General features: G+C 53.1%; 1 protein-coding gene across 1 annotated transcript; it reads right to left on the bottom strand.

Annotated features, from left to right (window-relative positions):
• Positions 1–2262: 2262 nt before the first annotated feature.
• Positions 2263–10111, bottom strand: HELT (helt bHLH transcription factor). The gene is made up of 4 exons (XM_069234499.1): positions 9897–10111; positions 8917–9021; positions 6679–6775; positions 2263–3764 (listed from the first exon to the last, which is right to left on the bottom strand). The coding sequence occupies exons 1-4, from the start codon at positions 9921–9923 to the stop codon at positions 3292–3294; spliced, it is 702 nt and encodes a 233-aa protein (XP_069090600.1). The 5' UTR covers positions 9924–10111; the 3' UTR covers positions 2263–3291.
• Positions 10112–22096: the final 11985 nt, after the last annotated feature.

The raw sequence follows: 22096 nt of genomic DNA, 5'->3' as shown, positions 1-22096 counted from the left end.
AGTCGTTCTTGCCTTATTCTGGTTGTGTGATTTCTAGCCAGACATATATCTTTGGTTTTACAGTGGTTTCCACATGCTGGGGTGAGCAAAGCAGAAGAACTGGCAACGAAAGTCGAGACACCAGCTCTGGCTACTACCACACCCTATGAAGCATCCTATCTCTCAAGGACCACCTACAAACAAGGGCACTCCACAATGGGAGTGCATATCCTCATACGTACCCTAGAACAGACCACATGTTTTACACAGGGTGGGTATATAGATAGCCTCCCCACTGGGGGGCAAGTTAAGAGACCGGAACCCCCATGCTACGACCATTGATCAGCTGCATGTAGACAGATGTTGTGATCTGCTCACTAGGACCTGGCCACCTGTTGTAATAGCAGTACCACTTTAGGTGCATTACAGAGTCTAGCACTCTACTGGTGAGAAACATACAAAAACATGTAGTGAACCTGCCCGGATGTTCGTGACACGAGTCCCACCGCACAGGGAAGCATACCAGGAATGAGAAACTCAGGAGTCGGGTGGCGTATGGGTGCAGCACCAGAGACTTTAAGTGTTGTCCACCTGCACACACTTTAACGCACATGCGCACACACACACACAAGCACTGCATACTGATGATATGTCTCCTCTCAGTCTTTGCTTAATCCAGCGTGCTAACCTCTCTGATGCCCCCCCCCCCAGTGCAAAGCCTCACTCCACATACACGCACTCCCTTAGCTAGGCACACTCACATACAGAACTACAAATGCAGCCACACACCCACGCACACCCCGAGACTTAACCATGCACACAACCGTAGATACATAGTCAGTGGTACGTACCCACATATGCACTTACATCCCTAACCTCATACACATAAACATGCTCACAGACTTGTCCTCGAATGCTCATTCATAGAATACACACCCCTAACTGTTCCTGTGCACATATACACACTCACACTTACACCTGTTCACAAAAGCACAAATGTACCCTCACACATAAACTCATTCATAAATGCACAAGTGCTTTCACACACATTCACACCCCTAAACCTGTTCACAAACAGACAAGCAGCTCTAGACTCCTGGATATGCACACATATGCACACTCACATTCAGATCCAGAGACTTGCACACAACACACACACTCGCACATGCACACAACTAAACGTATTCAAATGCACTTTCACGCACAGCCAATAGTGGTGTACATGCCAGCTCATGCAAACGTTCACATGCACGCTCATATACACACACTTAGATATACACAAATGCATACTTACACTGAGACACACGCCCTAGACCGCAGACACACACACAGACACTCCAGGCCGCACACACACACACTCAAAAACATCATACACATCTGCGCACACATAAACATCCCAAACGTGTTCATAAACACACGTAAGAACACACACAAACACGGTTATAATCCCAATGCACATTCACACACATACACATCTCTACGCGTATTCACACATATACTCACACAAAAGCAGCCTTGTTCATACTCATGTGTACTCCTACACAGCCACACACTAAGACTCCTTCCTACACACGTTGGCACCACTACCCACTTATATACGCCTAGACTCATATACACATTCTCCCTCACACACGTGCACACCTCTAACCTCGCTCATATACACACATCCCTAGATTCATATAGGTGAACATGTGCACATTCACACACATGCACATCCTACTTATACACATCGTGCACTCATACAAACATACACGCCCATCACACACAAATGCTCACACACTCTCACCACTAGACTTGTGCACACATATGCACACCCTTGTACGCAATTGTACGCTGGCACACATACTCACCAGTAAACGTGTTCACAAATGCACATTCAAACACACCTGGACACACACACACCGACGCACGTTTCCTTTTCAGTGGCAAATGTGTTATAAAAAATAATGGTCGGACTGTGATCGGCGGAGTGGGGGCGTCAGAGGGTGATTTGGAGCGTGCGGTGTAAAGTCATAAAACAGTGGCAGTTGAATGTTTCTCGGGTTGTTGGGTGACACGCGGAGTGCAATTGTAAAATGAGAAGAGGTTTGCCAATGATCCAAAAAAAAAAACTAAAGTATTGGAACTGAGATCGTGAGCTTAAAAAGATGTGGAACACTAAAAATAAAAGTTTTGGAATTATATTGCTGGTAGTTATTGCTCACTTCTACCACCCCTCCCCCCACCTCCCCCCGTCATGAGAAATTGAAATAAACGCAGGCTTACACACGTGATTTCAGTTTTCACATATATTTATAAATAAATGGTCAAGGAGAATGAAATATTTACATCGAGTACGTACATTATATACATTTGACGTGAATCACAGCGCCTGTATTCCGATGGAAGCAGATATTACTGGCAGGCCTGGTCAGTGATGTGCGCGACCCACGCACAGTTTTCAGCTCATCGTGTTGCGTTCTGGTACTTTTAGATCTACGTTTGTAACAGACAAAACACAACGGCAAGCCGGGCCTGGGTAAATAGTTCACTCCTCAGATGGGCCGCTCTTAGATTATCTGCCTTAAAGACGCCCCATTCCGGAGCTTCCTGAAGTCTTGTAGACCGAGCTTGGCATTCTGTCCTAGATCACACATGGCAGCCTATGGACTGCCCGCACAGCACGCATTTCTGTAATACAAACATGCAGACATATGTTTGAAGAGAAAACACATCCGTTATGCCAACAGGTCATAGTTTACTTCTGACCCCCCAAACGAAAGCCAAAAAGAGGAGTGGTTTCAACCAGTGGCTTAGTTATCAATAGTGCAATAGGTGCAGTTGCACCAGGCCCCCAGGCCCGAGGAGCCCACTGAACGATTTTTATCAATTATGCAATAAAGATTTATCATATCATATCACGGAACGTTGCTTATTGCTGTATGTTACCACTGTGCCAATGGTCGGGGGACTATTTCCTTTGATCGCCTTAGCGCCTGCTGTAGAACGGATATGATGTGCTGACACAGGCCAGCGTTATAAAACATTGGAGAGGCTGCGTTTGGTTGTGTTCTTGTCTTCACCTCAGCTGACCGTGGATGGACAGTCACGTGATGACGCAGGGAGTGGCCTCTTGGATAGTCCAGTACGTTGCAAAGCAGCAGCGGATAGTTCCATTTCCGAAAATATTGCACGGGAAGGGCCAGGAGCGAAGTGGGCACTCCCAGCCCCTCGGCGTTGGCGCGGCCCTGGGTAACGTGCTGTGAACGCGCGCAAGTGCTTCGGCAAGGTGCGGGAAGTCGTGCGTTATCAGGTCTGAACGCACAGACAGCGTCAGAGCACGGCGTGGTGCTGGGAGCTGTGCAGGCTGAAGGAGCTGGGGTGGGAGTGCCCCATCAGGTTCAGGTAGTGCCTGTCCAGCCCCTGGCGCTGCACCGGGCTCAGGAAGTTGGCGTGGTGCTGGGTGGGGCTGCAGGGCAGGGTCACGGTGGGACTGGGTAGGTATGTGGGGGTGGCCGGGCTGCGGGCTGGTCCGTGCCAGGAGTAGGGTCCCACAGACCCCTGCTGGAAGGGGGTCTCGCCGGGGCTGGGGTACTCGCAGCCCTGGAGCAGCTGGCACAGCTCGGGATCGGGCAAGGAGGCGGGCTCGGCCATGAAGCGCGCCTTGGACTGCAGGAAGGCCAGGATCCGCGCGTACTGCGTGTCCTTGCTCTCCAGCCGCTCCACCGTGGTCAGGTAGTGCACCAGGTTCTTCATGCACTCGTGGTATCCGTAGTGGAAGTAGTTGGCGAACTCCGACAACAGCTCTGCGAGAAAAGGCAAAGTCCGAATTAATGCGAGTAATTAAAGCACATAAAGCACTGCTAGTTTGCGTTTTAATAAATATTTTACTGGGCGGTAGTTAGCGGCACATGAAAAGTGGACAGAAACTCTCAGAGGTGATGCGCTCTCTCTACCGGGTCCGCACGTACTGAACATTTGAAAGACAGCCCTGGAACATGTGAAACGAGGCAGTTTTATATGGACTTAATGCCCATTCGCAATGCTATCCATACCGCTCCATCAGTTTTAAATTCCGTAAACTCGACTCGAAGGTATTGGAGCACTTTGCATTACATAATGACAGCTTCATGATTTTATAGGCAAAGGAGATTCAATGATTTGCGCAAAACCACAGGGTGTTGAGTCTATGCCGAGACTCGAACCTGGTTCCCCTGTTCAGGGGGGTAGATTGGTCAGTGAGATGGTGGTGGTGGAGGGGGTGGGGGGATGCTTCAGACTTTCCGACAAACAGCCTGGCATTTAACGTTTAAATACATTACACGAGAAGCAGGGCACGTGAGAGGGGTCTAGGAGGCAGCGGAAAGTGAGAGGAGTGCGGATCCGTAGAAAAGAGAAAACACAATATTTTGTAAAATAACCTACATGTTTAAGACTTTCAAAACAGAAAGAGAGAGAGTGTGTGGGTGTGCGCCCGCGTGCCGCGCGCATTTTTGTCTGTGTGCATGCAAAACTTCCTAGTGAAACCTGACAGACATCTCACCGTAACCGACTGAGAGCACCTGTGCCCAACTATTAGAATAACATACATTAGGGGGTGTAACACACCCTTGCACCTCCCGTGAAGCTACGCCCTTCTACCTGTTCTAAAGTCGGCAGCTCTAGCCATTCCCAACTTTATGTGCGTTCAGTCACTACATATAGTGCTCACAAGCGGCGCGGCGATAGGGAGCTGTATAATCAGCAGAGTGGAGGGGTGAGTAAAATCTGCCATGCCTCGTGAGACGTTCAGGCAGGCCTACCAATGTAGATCACAACGGAGTAAATTCTGGTCTCTGCAAGCCTGCATTTGAAATGAGAAACGCAAAAGTACCAGAAAGTATATAGCCATGGGAGAGCAGAGGTCATGGCCGTCTGTGTGTCTCCCTTTTGCCCCGGACACCATGACCACCATGAGCTGATTGGGCTGCTGACAGTGCACGGACTTGAGGTAGGTTTCAGGGCCGGCGGCGCTCCCAGGCGGCTTGCGGGAGGGATCTGGCTCAGTGTGTGGGAGTGCCAGCCACCGTAGCCAGTCTGTGCGCAACGCGCGCTGGCGCAGAGGTACTCTACGCGGCTTTGTAGGCAGCCCGCCGTTGCTCGAGTGCAGGAGGACTCTTGCTCCATGTGAGGGTGCGACCAGCTTCCGAGTGGCTGGTGTCAGTCAGGCGCGCTGGGCGCAGAAGCCAGTGGCCTACACGGTTGACAACTGCCCCCATCCACGTGGCAGCCGTGCCCTGGGCGCTGGAGTGGTCTGCGCGGCTGTGTAAGGAGTCCTCCGTTGCGCTGCAGGAGGGCCCTTGCTCTGTGTGAAGACATACACCGTCAACGCAGCTGTGTAAGGAGCCCGCCGGTCTGCTATGGAGGTGTTCTTGCTCCGTTGCCCCTCCAGGCGACATACTGTGCTCCAGGCGCGTAAGGGGGCTTAAGCGATCAATGGGGCTGCGTAAGGAGTCAGCCGCTGTGCTGCAGGGGGCACCCTCCAGTCAGCTGCTGTGTGCAAGAGGGAGAGGTGGTTTACGCTCCTCCTGTATGCAGCAGGGAGGGGTGGTTGGTGCTACCTCGTAAGGAGCCCGCCGCTCTCCTGCAGAGGGGTTCTTGCTCTTGTGTGCGGGAGGGAGGGGTGGTTTACGCGCCTGCGGTGTGCAGCAAGGCTGGGTGGTTTACACTACTGTGTAAGGAGCCCGCCGCTCTGCTGTAGGGGGGTTCTTGCTACTTTGCTCCTCCACGCGGCTGCTGTGCGCCAGGCGCGCTGGGGGCTGAAGTGGTCTATGGTGCTGTGTAAGGACACCGCCGCTCTGCGGACAGGAAAGGGGGGCTAGAGTCTCTCGTTCTGTGTGCGGGAGAGGCACTCACCATTGCTCCCTCAGGGGGGGGCTGCTGCGCGCCAGGCGCATGGGTAGTCTAGGCGTCTGTGTAAGGAATCTGCCGCAGGAGGGCTCTTGCTCTGTGTGAGATAAGAGGCAGCAGTCGTCTGCGCAAGGAGCCCGCCGCTCTTGCAGGAGAGCTATTGCTCTGTGTGAGGGAGCGGCACCAACTGTTGCCCCTCTAAGGGGCTGCTGTGAGCCACGCGCGCTGGGCGCAGAAGTGAATGGCCTAAGCGGCTGCCAACCGCTCCCCCTCCATGTGGCATCCGTGCCCAGGGCGCAGGAGTGGTCAGGGCGGCTGTGTAAGGAGCCCGCAGCCCTGCTGCAGTAGGGCTCTTGCTCTGGGCTAGGGAGAAGCATCCACCGACTACGCTGCTGTGTAAGGAGACCGCCGCTCTGCTCCGGGAAGGTTCTAGTTCTGTGTGGGGGAAGTGGCCTCACCATGGCCAGTCAAGGAGGCTGCTGCACTCCAGGCACAGGGGTGGTCTACGCTGCTGTGTAAGGATCCCGCCACAGATGTAGAAGGCCCCTTGTTCAGTGTGAAGCAGCCACCGATCTGCTGCAGGGGAGCTCTTGCACTGCGTGAAGGAGATGCACCCATCGATGCCCCTCCATGCGGCTGTTGTGCGCCGGGCACGCTGGGGACTGAAGTGGACATGGGTTATCGGTTGGTGTCGGGGATCGGCACTCACCATTGCGCTCCAAAGGGGGCTGCTCTGTGCTGGAGGGAAGGTGGTGTGCGCGGCTGTGTAAGGAGCCCGCCGTTCTGCTGCAGGAAAGGTGCGCGCGCTTTGAGCGGGCGAGAGACACTTACCTTTGTCCCTCCCGCGGGGGAAGTCTGCGGAGTGCAGGGCGCGCAGATACTGGACTGTCATCTCCAGGATCTCCGCCTTCTCCAGCTTTCCTGAGCTCTGCAAGAAACAGAGATAGAAGTCGTCAGTGTGTGAGCAGCGCGAGGAAGGCGAATCTATTGTCAGTCACACGCAGGGGCCCCAGGAGGAGATGGGACTGTCGGTACCCGGTGACCCCCGGAGGAGAGGAGGCTGTCGGTACCCGGTGACCCCGGAGGAGATGGGCTGTCAGCCAGTGTTGCCTGGAGGAGAGGGAGTGACTTAATTCCTCCCCGGAGATCTGTTACAGCCCGTTCAGTACTGATTGACCCCCCCCCCCCCCCGCCCTCCCCCAAAGCAAGGGGCGAGAACAACCATGCACGGGGGCCCCTGGAAGAGAGGGTCTGTCGCCCATGAACCTCCCGAGGAGGGCATACTGCCATCATACGATTCATGAGTTGTTAATTCTGCAGTGCCAACCCCGGGCGCATTGCACCAACGAGGAGCAGGGGCTGCCAGCCGCCGAGACACCTAGGGTTAAAATGGAGCAAGAGGGACTGTGAGCAACAGGGACCCGTGGACCAGAGAGGACGCCCACCCCCAGTGACCACTGGAGAAGAGTGGCTCCTAGCGCAAATGACAATTGGAGGAAAGTGATCGTTAATGCCAGAGTCCTCCTTAGGAGAGGGACTGCTAACGCCAGCGGCCGCTGGATAAGAGCGACTGTTAATGGTAAGGACCACTGGAGGACAGTAAGCGCCAACGGTATGGACCACTGAGAGTAGTTCCTAACGCCAGGGACCCCAGAAGGAGAGTGACTGCGAATGCTGGAGACCACTGGGGGAGAGTAACTGCTTACGCCGCCGACAGCTAGAGGAGCGTGACTGCTAACGCTATGGGCCACTGCATTAAAGTGACTTCTGGCTCCAGAGACCACTGGAGAAGAGTAACTCCTACTGCCGGGGACCACTGTAGGGCAGTGAGCGCAAACGGCGAAGGCACTGGAGGAGAGTGACTTCCAAGGCCAGCGACCGCTGGATGAGAGTGACTGCAAACGCAAATGACTACTGGAGGGTAGTGTCCACGGCATAAGAGTGACTGCTAACTCCAGGGACTCCGGCGGTGAATGAGGCTGAGGAGAGAGAGAAGTGCATGAGGAGAACAGACAGCCAAGCCAAAGGGACCCACGGGGAGGAGGGGGTGGGGCTTTCATCCTAGGTATCCCAGCGGAAGAGAGGCTGCCATCTCTCCGGTGCTGCGTGGACAGGGGATGCTGACAGGGGCGCCACTGAGTTCTAGCACTAACATTTTGGTCCACCTGCAAGACAGGGACTCGAGGAGGCCCAAGGCGCGTCTTTGCCCCTCCCACAATGCTGCGACATCGCGTTACTTCAGTGCGCCCTACCGCTGCCGGCTGTAATGGCTCGCTACGCCCGCTATCATAGCGGTATTACCGGCTCTGGCGGATCCCTTTCCCGCTGCTACAGCGCTACGTCGGCTCTGATGGATCGCTGTACCTGCTACCAGAGCCCCCTTCCTGGTGAGCCTGGGCACTGCGCCCTTCTCTCCTCAGAGCGCAGGGTCACTGGGCCCTTCCGTCCCTCTCGCAGCGCAGGGTCACTGGACCCTTCCGTCCCTCTCGCAGCGCAGGGTCACTGGACCCTTCCGTCCCTCTCGCAGCGCACGGTCACTGGACCCTTCTCTCCTCAGAGCGCAGGATCACTGCGCCCTTCCGTCCCTCTCGCAGCGCAGGGTCACTGGACCCTTCTCTCCTCAGAGCGCAGGATCACTGCGCCCTTCCGTCCGTCCTGGGGTGCGAGGGCACCGCGCTCTTCTCCTCACAGCACAGGGTCACTGCGCCCTCCCGCTCCTCTCACAGCTTTGAGTACTGACTCTCCTTCTCCCCCTTCGGCAGCGCTAGGTCGCTCTACCCCTTTGGTGCGCTGGGCCACTCTGCCCCTCTGCCCCTCTTCTCTCCCGTACCCTTTGGTCACTGTGCCTCTACCGTGGCGCTCGGTCACCGCCAGCGTTACATCACCGCACCCTTCAATCTTCCACTCCCTTCTCTCACCCACAATCAACCACCTCCCCCTCCCACCTCCATCGCGGGGTCACTGCGCCCCTCCGTACACCTCTTTCTGTGACCGTGACCTACTGCCTCTGGGTCGCCATGTCCGCCGGCGCTCTGAAGTGCTTGACACTGTTCCTCTCACGATACATACCTGCTTGGCCAGCGCCATGGGCACCGCCTTGCCCAGCTCCAGCAGACAGCGGTTGATCCGGTCCCGCCTCCTCTTCTCAATCACCTTGTGCGACACTGGCATCCTCTGTGACGAGAAAGGACACCCGGTGAATACTGCGACACCCACACCACAAAAAAGTCTACTGTTATATCCAGAAAACGCGGGAAAGGGACCGTAACATTTTCTGGCAGGTATGAAAATACACGTCTCTTCTTACTAATACCTGCTTTCCACGACACACATATATTAGTAATGTATAATAACTAGTTTGACGTCACCTCACAGAGGACCTCAACCCTCAAATTACTCTTATTCTTAAAACCTGTGTGTAAAAAAAGTGTCCTCTCGAAACCCTGCAACACAGTCATCCGACAGTGCTTTGGAGTGGGAAGTGTTGGCTGTCCAGCTCTTCAGCGTCCGATGAGCCTGCAGCTGCTTGCGCGCTATGACTATTACAAAACAAGCTACCTGAACCTCAGCGCGGTCATCTTCATTCTCATTACGGGCACGTTCAATTTAGTGCCGAATTAATCAACAGTACAAGTGCTTAATGGGCAGCCCTTCCCAGTACGCGCAAACCACTTTTTGGAACAAGTGGCCCACTTGGCACAATTATATGCAGTTCTCCGTAACACTTCTGATTTTGAAAAACATTTAGTTTTCGAAAATACGGGTGTCAGGAGTAAAATCTTAGCTAGGGGGTGAAGCCTCCTCTGCCAGGTATTACCCCTGAATCTATATCACAAAGCTCACACCTTCTCCCATTTTCTCTGACAGGCAATATCATTTTCGAGAAAACCAGACGTGGCCACTTTGGATTACATCTAAGCGCGTCGTAGAACATGCACCAGAAAGGCCTATCCTTAATGGGACACCAACACTTTACTGTGTAAAATAACTTAAATAACGTGTTCATTCTTAGTCATAGGAACCAGCTTCAATACACAATCAACACTCACTCTGTGGTCTTTCAGCTTGGAGGCCATCCTGACCTGGAGGCGCAGAGACCCTTCTTAGTGGCGGCGTTTGGGGCCCTTGGACGAACTGCTCAGGGACCTGGGTGCAAGTGCAGTCCCGGCCTTGCCATGGGCTGCTTATAAAGCGATCACCCTGGGGTGTGAGGGGGGCTCCTGTATTCATGGCCCGGATTATTCCCCGGGATTAGCAGGGCCCAGTGTTTGGCTGGCGAGGAGGAGTGCATGCATTAAAAGTAACAGTTTAAGTCTGCAGGCGACGGGGAAGGGGGTGGGGCATGGGAGACGGGCAGGCCTTTTGGTTTAGGGGGAGGGGGTCAGGGGCAACTTGGTGAATCCACGTGGGCCCTTGAGGGGACACGTGAAGGTGGGCCTTGCATGTGAAGGGGCGGGCGGGAAACGTGATGGCGCACTGGCCCTCTGCGTGGCCTGTTGTCTCATCCAAAAGGGGCCGCTGCGCAGAGCGCGCGCCCATGCCGCCTAGGCTAGACCTGCTTCCCCCAGCCCCGGCCGGGCCCCCACCCACTCCAGGGCTTTTTATTATTATTATTATCACTTCCAGCAGCCTTTCTGAAAGGCCTGTCCAGAGGCATTACAGTAATTAAGTAAGCCTTTAATAGGCTGTTCCGCCAAGCCGCGGGGACCCTCTCCAAGGCGGGAGCCTCTTCCCAGGCCCTTTCTCACACGGCTCGGTGACACGGCCGAGCTTTATGAGAGATGGCAAGGCAGCCTTTGTGAGCGTGTCGGCTCCGCCGCCGCTTCACACCCGCGGCAGGTGTAAGGGGGGGAAGTCGGGCCTGGCACACGAGGCCGACCCTCCCTCCCCGGCCCTGGCACACGAGGGGCCGCCCGGCCCAGGTCCCCCTCCAGAGAGGCTCAATTTGTAGCCTATTATCCTATAAGAAAATGTCCATTGAAGAGTGTGAATGGTTTCATTGGCCTAAATTTTAATAATGCCGAGGAGGAGTTGTGGGAAGAGAAAGGGAAGGCAAAATAAAAGGCCGCAGCTGCTTAAGGCGCATTATTCGGCGTCACCTGCGATGGGCCTGACAGGCCCTCCCTTCATTTGCTTAATTTTTGGACCAGTTTAACAAACTTCAGGAGAAATTATCCTAGCATTGTTCGCGAGGGCAGAGCCTTCTGATCGAATTAACAGCGTGTTTTGATCCGGGAAATGTCGTTAAAGGGGAAGAAACAATCGCGTTTTAGGGGCCGCGAGTAACGCGCCAAGCGGAGACGCCAAAAGCGCACAGCTCACAAAGGGAGCAAGTGCCTGCCACAGGGGACTTTTGTAGCCTCGCATCGGCGGGGTTTTGTTTCTTATTGCAGAGAAAGGCATTATTTCATACTTCAATACGTTTAATCCAACGATTGTCCATTTTCTGCAAACATATTTTGGCAGCATTGTCGGCTCTGATGTCCCCCTCGTTGTGCCAGACTTTCTCCCAAAGTTTGTGCACAGGACGCAGACAGTTCCCGGGCCTCTGCAGTCCCCGCTGAGCCCCCAGTACACTTCTTAGACGGCACCCCTCTTGTCCTAAAATGTGTAGAGAACACACAACCTACACGAGCGCAGGCTTTAGAAAAATAAACAATAAACCCCCGAAGTCTCGGATTTAAATGCAGAGTGCTTTGACGAATGGCCGACTATGGCTGCTTCGCGGCACACGCATCCCCCCAGCACATAGCCACGTTCCCTGCTTGTAGAACACCCCTTTACGCTGCAGTCTGTCAGCAGAGCCGGAGCTTGTTCCCCCTTTGAAAATATCGCAGCAGAAACACAAAGCTATGTTCTTTGTTGTTTACCCAGACGAGCGACCGCTCCCCTTGTGGACTGGCACAGAGGACACCGCGCTCAGTGCACTTCCCATCTCCTTTGCTGTTGTTTCATCACACGTACATACAGGCACCCGTTGAAAACCTGAATCCCACAACCACTGTTGCTTTTTCGCTTGCTTGTCATTACTTTATATAGATTTAACTGTCACCCAGTGGCCGCTTGGCGAAATATTAGGAAATATTCGGTCTGCTGGCGCGTTCTCCGACATTGTCATAAAATACTATAATCCCTCGCCCCTTCGTTGTCCCAGAGCCAGATATACCCTAGGTTCCAAGCACCTTCCCTAAAGTGTATTTACTGTACAGCTGCATATTTTGCCTAAGGGGTGGCTCTCCGCTCATTACATTTCCAAAGGTGTTTTTAAATGTGATAATGTCCATTTTGGCTACTTTTAAAGTTATACTTTGGTGTCTCAAACGTGGCCTTTTATTTAAAATGATTGCACAGTATAAGTTCATTTGGCCATGTGTATCCTATTTTCTTTGGCACCGTTCACTTCCCCGCAGTCCTGCGCAACAGGCTTAGGCAGGTCACGTTAACAAGCCTGCAGGCCCATTAAGTAAACACAGCAGTAACCAGGGGGCTGTTCCACTGCATGACGAAAGAAAGGTTTATCCCCTTGCTTCTGTGTTAACTGTGTTAACTGCCGGCTGCAGGCAGCCGCCGGGGTACTTCGTAGAATGCATTCTCCGTGTGTTTCGCGCCTGCACAGCCAATATATATTATTGGTGGCTTAAAACGAGAGGCCATTGCAAATTATTAGAGACCACTTGAAACTTAGAACAATTAGTATTTAGAGAACCAGGTTCACGTCAGTGCCTCGGACGTGCCGTTGGTGCTCGATGGAAATGTGTCTTGGGGTTCATGGAGTGGAAACCGGCGGGACCACTTAGCCTTTCATCCTTCTAAAGTTGGCATAGTTCGTGCCACAGATGTGTGTTAGGGACGTGACTTTAAGTCACAGTTGTAACTGTGCGTGTATCCACTCGTGTAATAAGCGTGTTGCTCATCGCACAGGGGCACGTGGTAAGTAGAAACATAAACACGCGAAGGCGCTAGAATACAACAGATGCGTAATGTACAGGTGGAGTGCACGCGTTTTCAAACTTTAGACGAGCTCGGTGAGGGGGCCCTCGATAGTGCGAACTGCGAACACTGTGGCCGAGGAGTGCAGTGGGCGGGAACAAGTGGTGCAGGGCACAGGTCAGGCACGGCCCGTGCGTGGACATTGAAGCGTGATGGCTCTGGCACTGTTGGGGGCGAAGTGTGGTTCTAAAGGGCTCGCCAATAGGAAGTGACCGATCATTGGCGAAGGAGATGAGCGGTGAACAACTGGGCTTGAAAGGTGAAGGCGCAGCTGGCACATGGAGGCACTAGAAGGCTAGAGGAAGCGTGGGCCCGAGAGGCCGTTTCAATATGATGGGTTTGTGGCGGATGGCATGTAAGCAGGTAATATAATCCAGGCGCTAATGTAGTAGCCATGGATGCAAACAGAAGCTGGAAGAGTTCACAGAAGAAGTTGGGGCGGATGAGAGTGTAGAATCCGATATCCGCTGTTCTTTCTGAGCTCCTTTTCGTGGCAGCTCTTACACTGTCCGTTATTCTTTCTTTCCTTCTCAAGCTGCTCTTACACTATCCTCCATCCTTTCTCTGCACTGCCCCGTGGCACCTCTTAAAGTGTCCGGCATCCTTTCTCTGCACCTCCCCGTGGCACCTCTTACACTGTTCGTCGTCTTTCTCTGCACCTCCCCGTGGCACTTCTTTCACTATCCGCCATCATTTCTCTGCACTTCCCTGTGGCTCAGCTAACACTGTCCTCCATCCTATCTCTGCACCTCCCTGTGGCTCCTGTTACACTCTCCACCATCCTTTCTCTTCACCTCCTCATGCTCTTCTTACACTGTCCGCCATCCTGTCTCTGCACCTCCCCGTGGCTCCTCTTACACTGTCCGCCATCCTTTCTCTGCACCTCCCTGTGGCTCCTCTTACACTGTCCGCCATACTTTCTCTTTACCTCCTCATGCTCCTCTTAGACTATCCACGGTCTTTCTCTGCATCTTCTTGTGGCACCTGTTACACTGTTCTCCATCCTTTTTCTCTGCATCTTCTTGTGGCACCTGTTGCACTGTCCTCCAACCTTTCTCTGCACCTCCCCGTGGCTCCTCTTACACTGTCCGCCATCCTTTCTCTGCACCTCCCTGTGGCACCTCTTACACTGTGCTCCATCCTTTCCCTGCACCTTCACATGACACCTCTTACACTGTCCGCTATCCTTTCTCTGCACCTTCACATGACACCTCTTACATTGTCCCCCATCCTTTCTCTGCACCTCCCTGTGGCACCTCTTACACTGTCCTCCATCCTTTCTCTGCACCTCCCTGTGGATCCTCTTACACTGTCACCCATCCTTTCTCTGCACCTCCCTGTGGGTCCTCTTACACTGTCCGCCATCCTTTCTCTGCACCTCCTTATGCTCCTCTCAGACTATCCACGGTCTTTCTCTGCATCTTCTCGTGGCACCTGTTACACTGTCCTCCAATCTTTCTCCATACCTCCTCAAGCTCCTCTAACACTATCTGCCATCCTTTCTCTTCACGTCCCCATGGCTCGTCTTACACTGTCTGCCATCCTTTCTCTGCATCTCCCTGTGGCACCTTTGTTTCTCAGCACCTGCAAGGTGCACCTCTTACACTGTCCACCATCCTTTTTCTGCACCTTCTTCTGGCACATCTTACACTATCCGCTATCCTTTCTCTGTACCTCCTCAAGCTCCTCTTACACTATCCATCATCCTTTCTCTGCACCTCCCTGTGGCTCGGCTAACACTGCCCGCAAACCCTTCTCTGCACCTCCCCGTAGCTCGTCTTACACTGTCCACCATCCTTTCTCTGCACCTTTTTGTGCTCCTCTTACACTGTCTGGGGTCCTTTCTCTGCACCTCCCCGTGGCTCCTATTACACTGTCCGCTATCCTTTCTCTACACCTCCCCGTAGCTCCTCTTACACTGTCCACCATCCTTTCTCTGCACCTTTTCATGCTCCTCTTACACTGTCTGCCATCCCTTCTCTGCATCTCACCTTGGCTCCTCTTACACTGTCCAGCATCCTTTCTCTGAACCTCCTCATGCTTCTCTTACACTGTCCGCCATCCTTTCTCTGCACCTCCCTGTGGCTCCTCTTACACTTTCCGCCATCCTTTCTCTGCACCTCCTCATGCTCCGCTTAGACTATCCACGGTCTTTCTCTGCATCTTCACGTTGCACCTGTTACACTGTCCTCCATCCTTTCTCTGCACCTCCTCAGGCTCCTCTTACACTGTCCGCCATCCTTTCTCTGCACCTCCCTGTTGCACTTCTTTTACTATCCGCCATCCTTTCTCTGCATCTCCCTGTGGCTCCTCTTACACTGTCCTCCATCCTTTCTCTGCACCTCCTCGTGCACCTCTTCCACTGTCCGCCATTCTTTCTCTGCACCTTCACATGACACCTCTTATACTGTCCGCCATCCTTTCTCTGCACCTTCACATGGCACCTCTTACATTGTCCGTCATCCTTTCTCTGTACCTCCCCGAGCCACCTCTTACACTGTCCCCCATCCTTTCTCTGCACCTCCCTGTGGCACCTCTTACACTGTCCTCAATCCCTTCTCTGCACCTCCCTGTGGCTCCTCTTACACTGTCCACCATCCTTTCTCTGCACCTCCTCATGCTCCTCTTACACTGTCCGCCATCCTTCCTCTGCACCTTCTTCTGGCACCTCTTACACTGTCCTCCATCCTTTCTCTGCACATCCCCGTGGCCCCTCTTACACTGTCCTCAATCCTTTCTCTGCACCTCCCTGTGGCTCCTCTTACACTGTCCACCATCCTTTCTCTGCACCTCCTCATGCTCCTCTTACACTGTCCGCCATCCTTTCTCTGCACCTTCTTCTGGCTCCTCTTACACTGTCCTGCATCCTTTCTCTGCACATCCCCGTGGCTCCTCTTACGCTGTCCTCCATCCTGTCTCTGCACCTCCCTGTGGCTCCTCTTACACTGTCCTCCATCCTTTCTCTGCACCTCCCTGTGGCTCCTCTTTCACTGTCCGCCACCCTTTCTCTGCACCTCCTTATGCTCCTCTTAGGCTATCCACGGTCTTTCTCTGCATCTTCTTGTGGCACCTGTTACACTGTCCTCCATCCTTTTTCTCTGCATCTTCTTGTGGCATCTGTTACACTGTCCTCCATCCTTTCTCTGTACCTCCTCAAGTTCCTTTTACACTACCAGCCATCATTTCTCTGCACCTCCCCGTGGCACTTCTTTCACTATCCACCATCCTTTCTCTGCACCTCCCAGTGGCTCAGCTAACACTGTCCGCCATCCTTTCTCTGCACCTCCCTGTGGCTCCTGTTACACTCTCCACCATCTTTTCTCTTCACCTCCTCATGCTCTTCTTACACTGTCCGCCATCCTTTCTCTGCACCTCCTCATGCTCCTCTTAGACTATATACGGTCTTTCTCTGCATCTTCTCATGGCACCTGTTACACTGTCCTCCATCCTTTTTCTCTGCATCTTCTTGTGGCACCTGTTACACTGTCCTCCATCCTTTCTCTGCAGCTCCCCGTGGCTCCTCTTACACCGTCCACCATCCTTTCCCTGCACCTTCACATGACACCTCTTATTCTGTCCGCCCTCCTTTCTCTGCACCTTCACATGACACCTCTTGCATTGTCCGCCATCCTTTCTCTGTACCTCCCCGAACCACCTCTTACACTGTCCCCCATACTTTCTCTGCACCTCCCTGTGGCACCTCTTACATTGTACTCCATCCTTTCTCTGCACCTCCCTGTAGCTCCTCTTACAGTGTCTACCATTCTTTCTCTGCACCTTCTTCTGGCACCTCTTACACTTTCCTCCATCCTTTCTCTGCACAGCCCCGTGGCTCCTCTTACACTGTCCTCCATCCTTTCTCTGCACCTCCCTGTGGCTCCTCTTGCACTGTCCTCCATCCTTTCTCTGCACCTCCTTATGCTCCTCTTAGACTATCCACGGTCTTTCTCTGCATCTTCTCGTGGCACCTGTTACACTGCCCTCCATCCTTTTTCTCTGCATCTACTTGTGGCACCTGTTACACTGTCCTCCAATCTTTCTCTGTACCTCCTTAAGCTCCTCTAACCCTATCCACCATCCTTTCTCTGCACCTCCCTGTGACTTGTCTTACACTGTTCGCCATCCTTTCTCTGCATCTCCCCGTGGCACCTATTACACTGTCCACCATTGTTTCTCAGCACCTGCAAGGGGCACCTCTTACACTGTCCACTATCCTTTTTCTGCACCTTCTGGCACCTCTTGCACTATCCACCATCCTTTCTCTGTGCCTCCTCAAGCTCCTCTTACACTATCCGTCATCCTTTCTCTGCACCTCCCAGTGGCTCGGCTAACAGTGTCTGCAAACCCTTCTCTGCACCTCCCCGTGGCTCGTCTTACACTGTTCACCATGCTTTCTCTGCACCTTTTTGTGCTCCTCTTACACTGTCCGCCGTCCATTCTCTGCACCTCCCTGTGGCACCTCTTACACTGTGCGCCATCCTTTCTCTGCACCTCCCGTGGCTCCTCTTACACTGTCCACCATCCTTTCTCTGCACCTTTTCATGCTCCTTTTACACTGTCCGCCCTCCCTTCTCTGCATCTCACCTTGGCTCCTCTTACACTGTCCACCATACTTTCTGTGAACCTCCTCCTGCTCATCTTACACTGTCCGCCATCCTTTCTCTGCACCTCCCTGTGGCTCCTCTTACACTGTCCGCCATACTTTCTCTTTACCTCCTCATGCTCCGCTTAGACTAACCACGGTCTTTCTCTGCATCTTCTCGTGGCACCTCTTACACTGTCCTCCATCCTTTTCTCTGCATCTTCTTGTGGCATCTGTTACATTGCCCTCCATCCTTTCTCTGCACCTCCTCAAGCTCCTCTTACACTACCGCCATCCTTTCTCTGCACCTCCTCGTGGCACTTCTTTTACTATCCGCCATCCTTTCTATGCACCTCCCCATGGCTCGGCTAACACTGTCCGCCACCCTTTCTCTGCATCTCCCCGTGGCTCCTCTTACACTGTCCTCCATCCTTTCTCTGCACCTCCTCGTGCACCTCTCGCACTGTCCACCATTCTTTATCTGCACCTTCACATGACACCTGTTACACTGTCCGCCATTCTTTCTCTGCACCTTCACATGACACCTCTTACACTGTCCACCATCCTTTCTCTGAACCTCGTCATGCTCCTCTGGAACTATCAGCGGTCTTTCTCTGCATCTTATTGTGGCACCTCTTACACTGTCCTCCATCCTTACTCTGCACCTCCCCGTAGCTCCTCTTACACTGTCCGCCATCCTTTCCCTGCATCTTCACATGACACCTCTTAAACTGTCCGCCATCCTTTCTCTGCACCTTCACATGACACCTCTTACATTGTCCGCCTTCCTTTCTCTGTACCTCCCGAGCCACGTCTTAAACTGTCCCCCATTCTTTCTCTGCACCTCCCTGTGGCACCTCTTACACTGTCCTCCATCCTTTCTCTGCACCTCCCTGTGGCTCTCTTACACTGCCCACCATCCTTTCTCTGCACCTCCTCATGCTCCTCTTACACTGTCCGCCATCCTTCCTCTACACCTTCATCTGGCACCTCTTACACTGTCCTCCATCCTTTCTCTGCACCTCCCTGTGGCTCCTCTTACACTCTCCACCATCCTTTCTCTGCACCTCCTCATGCTCCTCTTAGACTATCCACGTCTTTCTCTGCATCTTCTCGTGGCACCTGGTACACTGTCCTCCATCCTTTTTCTATGCATCTTCTTGTGGCACCTGTTACACTGTCCTTCAACCTTTCTCTGCACCTCCCCGTGGCTCCTCTTACACTGTCCGCCATCCTTTCCCTGCACCTTCACATGACACCTCTTATACTGTCCGCCATCCTTTCTCTGCACCTCCCTGTGGCACCTCTTACAGTGTCCTCCATCCTTTCTCTGCACCTCCCTTTGGCTCCTCTTACACTGTCCTCCATCCTTTCTCTGCACCTCCCTGTGGCACCTCTTACACTGTCCTCCATCCTTTCTCTGCACCTCCCCGTGGCACCTCTTACACTGTCCTCCATCCTTTCTCTGAACCTCCTTATGCTCCTCTTAGACTATCCGCGGTCTTTCTCTGCATCTTCTCATGGCACCTGTTACAGTCTCTGCCATCCTTTCTCTGCACCTCCTAATGCTCCTCTTAGACTATGCACGGTCATTCTCTGCATCTTCTCGTGGTACCTGTTACACTGTCCTTCATCCTTTCTCTGTACCTCCTCAAGCTCCTCTAACACTATCCGCCATCCTTTCTCTGCACCACCCCGTGGCTCGTCTTATACCGTCCACCATCCTTTCTCTGCATCTCCCCGTGGCACCTCTTACACTGTCCACCATTGTTTCTCTGCACCTGCCCGTGGCACTTCTTACACTGTCCACCATCCTTTTTCTGCACCTTTTTCTGGCACGTCTTACACTATCCGCCATCCTTTCTCTGTACCACCTCAAGCTCCCCTTACACTATCCGTCATCCTTTCTCTGCACCTCCCCGTGGCTCGGCTAGCACTCTCCGCAAACCCTTCTCTGCACCTCCCCGTGGCTCGTTTTACACTGTCCACCATCCTTTCTCTGCACCTCCCTTGGCTCCTCTTACACTGTCCACCATCCTTTCTATGAACCTCCTCCTGCTCCTCTTACACTGTCCGCCATCCTTTCTCTGCACCTCCCTGTGGCTCCTCTTACACTGTCCGGCATACTTTCTCTTTACCTCCTCATGCTCCGCTTAGACTATCCACGGTCTTTATCTGCATCTTCTCGTGGCACCTCTTACACTGTCCTCCATCCTTTTTCTCTGCATCTTCTTGTGGCATCTGTTACATTGCCCTCCATCCTTTCTCTGCACCTCCTCAAGCTCCTCTTACACTACCGCCATCCTTTCTCTGCACCTCCCCGTGGCACTTCTTTTACTATCCGCCATCCTTTCTATGCACCTCCCCATGGCTCGGCTAACACTGTCTGCCACCCTTTCTCTGCATCTCCCCGTGGCTCCTCTTACACTGTCCTCCATCCTTTCTCTGCAGCTCCTCGTGCACCTCTTGCACTGTCCGCCATTCTTTATCTGCACCTTCACATGACACCTGTTACACTGTCCGCCATTCTTTCTCTGCACCTTCACATGACACCTCTTACACTGTCCACCATCCTTTCTCTGAACCTCGTCATGCTCCTCTTGAACTATCAGCGGTCTTTCTCTGCATCTTATTGTGGCACCTCTTACACTGTCCTCCATCCTTACTCTGCACCTCCCCGTAGCTCCTCTTACACTGTCCGCCATCCTTTCCCTGCATCTTCACATGACACCTCTTATACTGTCCGCCATCCTTTCTCTGCACCTTCACATGACACCTCTTACATTGTCCGCCATCCTTTCTCTGTACCTCCCGTGCCACGTCTGACACTGTCCCCCATCCTTTCTCTGCACCTCCCTGTGGCACCTCTTACACTGTCCTCCATCCTTTCTCTGCACCTCCCTGTGGCTCTCTTACACTGCCCACCATCCTTTCTCTGCACCTCCTCATGCTCCTCTTACACTGTCCGCCATCCTTCCTCTGCACCTTCTTCTGGCACCTCTTACACTGTCCTCCATCCTTTCTCTGCACATCCCCGTGGCCCCTCTTACACTGTCCTCCATCCTTTCTCTGCACCTCCCTGTGGCTCCTCTTACACTCTCCACCATCCTTTCTCTGCACCTCCTCATGCTCCTCTTAGACTATCCACGTCTTTCTCCGCATCTTCTTGTGGTACCTGGTACACTGTCCTCCATCCTTTTTCTCTGCATCTTCTTGTGGCACCTGTTACACTGTCCTTCAACCTTTCTCTGCACCTCCCCGTGGCTCCTCTTACACTGTCCGCCATCCTTTCCCTGCACCTTCACATGACACCTCTTATACTGTCCGCCATCCTTTCTCTGCACCTCCCTGTGGCACCTCTTACACTGTCCTCCATCCTTTCTCTGCACCTCCCTTTAGCTCCTCTTACACTGTCCTCCATCCTTTCTCTGCACCTCCCTGTGGCACCTCTTACACTGTCCTCCATCCTTTCTCTGCACCTCCCCGTGGCACCTCTTACACTGTCCTCCATCCTTTCTCTGCACATCCCCGTGGCACCTCTTACAGTGTCCTCCATCCTTTCTCTGCACCTCCTTATGCTCCTCTTAGACTATCCGCGGTCTTTCTCTGCATCTTCTCGTGGCACCTGTTACAGTCTCTGCCATCCTTTCTCTGCACCTCCTAATGCTCCTCTTACACCGTCCGCCATCCTTTCTCTGTACCTCCTCATGCTCCTCTTAGACTACCCACGGTCTTTCTCTGCATCTTCTCGTGGCATCTGTTACACTGTCCTCCATCCTTTCTCTGTACCTCCTCAAGCTCCTCTAACACTATCCGCCATCCTTTCTCTGCACCTCCACGTGGCTCGTCTTATACCGTCCACCATCCTTTCTCTGCATCTCCCCGTGGCACCTCTTACACTGTCCACCATTGTTTCTCTGCACCTGCCGGTGGCACTTCTTACACTGACCACCATCCTTTTTCTGCACCTTCTTCTGGCACGTCTTACACTATCCGCCATCCTTTCTCTGTACCACCTCAAGCTCCCCTTACACTATCCGTCATCCTTTCTCTGCACCTCCCCGTGGCTCGGCTAACACTGTCCGCAAACTCTTCTCTGCACCTTCCCGTGGCTCGTTTTACACTGTCCACCATCCTTTCTCTGCACCTACCCGTGGCTCGGCTATCACTGTCCGCAAGCCCTTCTCTGCACCTCCCCGTGGCACCTCATACACTGTCCGCTATCATTTTTCTGCACCTCCCCATAGCATCTCTTACACTGCCACCCATTCTTTCTCTGAACCTCCTCGTGGCACCTCTAACACTGTCCGCCATCCTTTCTCTGCACCTTCTCATGCTCCTCTTGCACTGATATCTGTTCTTTCTCTGCAACTTCTCATAGCACGTGTCCACAATCCTAACTTTGCATCTTCTCCTGGATCCTCTTACGCTGTCCGCCATCATTTCTCGAGACCTCTAAAACGATTTCCCAGACCTTGTTTATATTATTTTATTAAATATATCTAACTGCCCGCGTTTGAGATTTCTGCTGAGACTCCCCTGTCCACCCAGAACCCTGCTGGACGCTTGGACCCCAGTTTTCTTTGTTATTTGTAAAATTCTCGGTTTTTCTATTGCTCGTGGACAGTACCTCAGCATAAACCCGGGGGAGTGTACTGACGACAATTCACCAGAGCC

This window comes from Pleurodeles waltl, chromosome 1_2 (genome assembly GCF_031143425.1).
Source record: "Pleurodeles waltl isolate 20211129_DDA chromosome 1_2, aPleWal1.hap1.20221129, whole genome shotgun sequence".
NCBI classification, from domain to species: domain Eukaryota; kingdom Metazoa; phylum Chordata; class Amphibia; order Caudata; family Salamandridae; genus Pleurodeles; species Pleurodeles waltl.
The sequence above is the reverse complement of the archived record's forward strand: the minus strand, read 5'-3'. Positions and strand labels throughout refer to the sequence as shown.

Coding starts and splice junctions, on each gene's coding strand:
- HELT (XM_069234499.1), bottom strand. CDS start 9,923: ATGGCCTCCAAGCTGAAAGACCACAGA. Junction 9,022..9,896: donor CCAAGCTGAAAGACCACAGA/GTGAGTGTTGAT, acceptor TTCTCGTCACAG/AGGATGCCAGTGTCGCACAA. Junction 3,765..6,678: donor CCCCCGCGGGAGGGACAAAG/GTAAGTGTCTCT, acceptor CTTTTCTCGCAG/AGCTGTTGTCGGAGTTCGCC.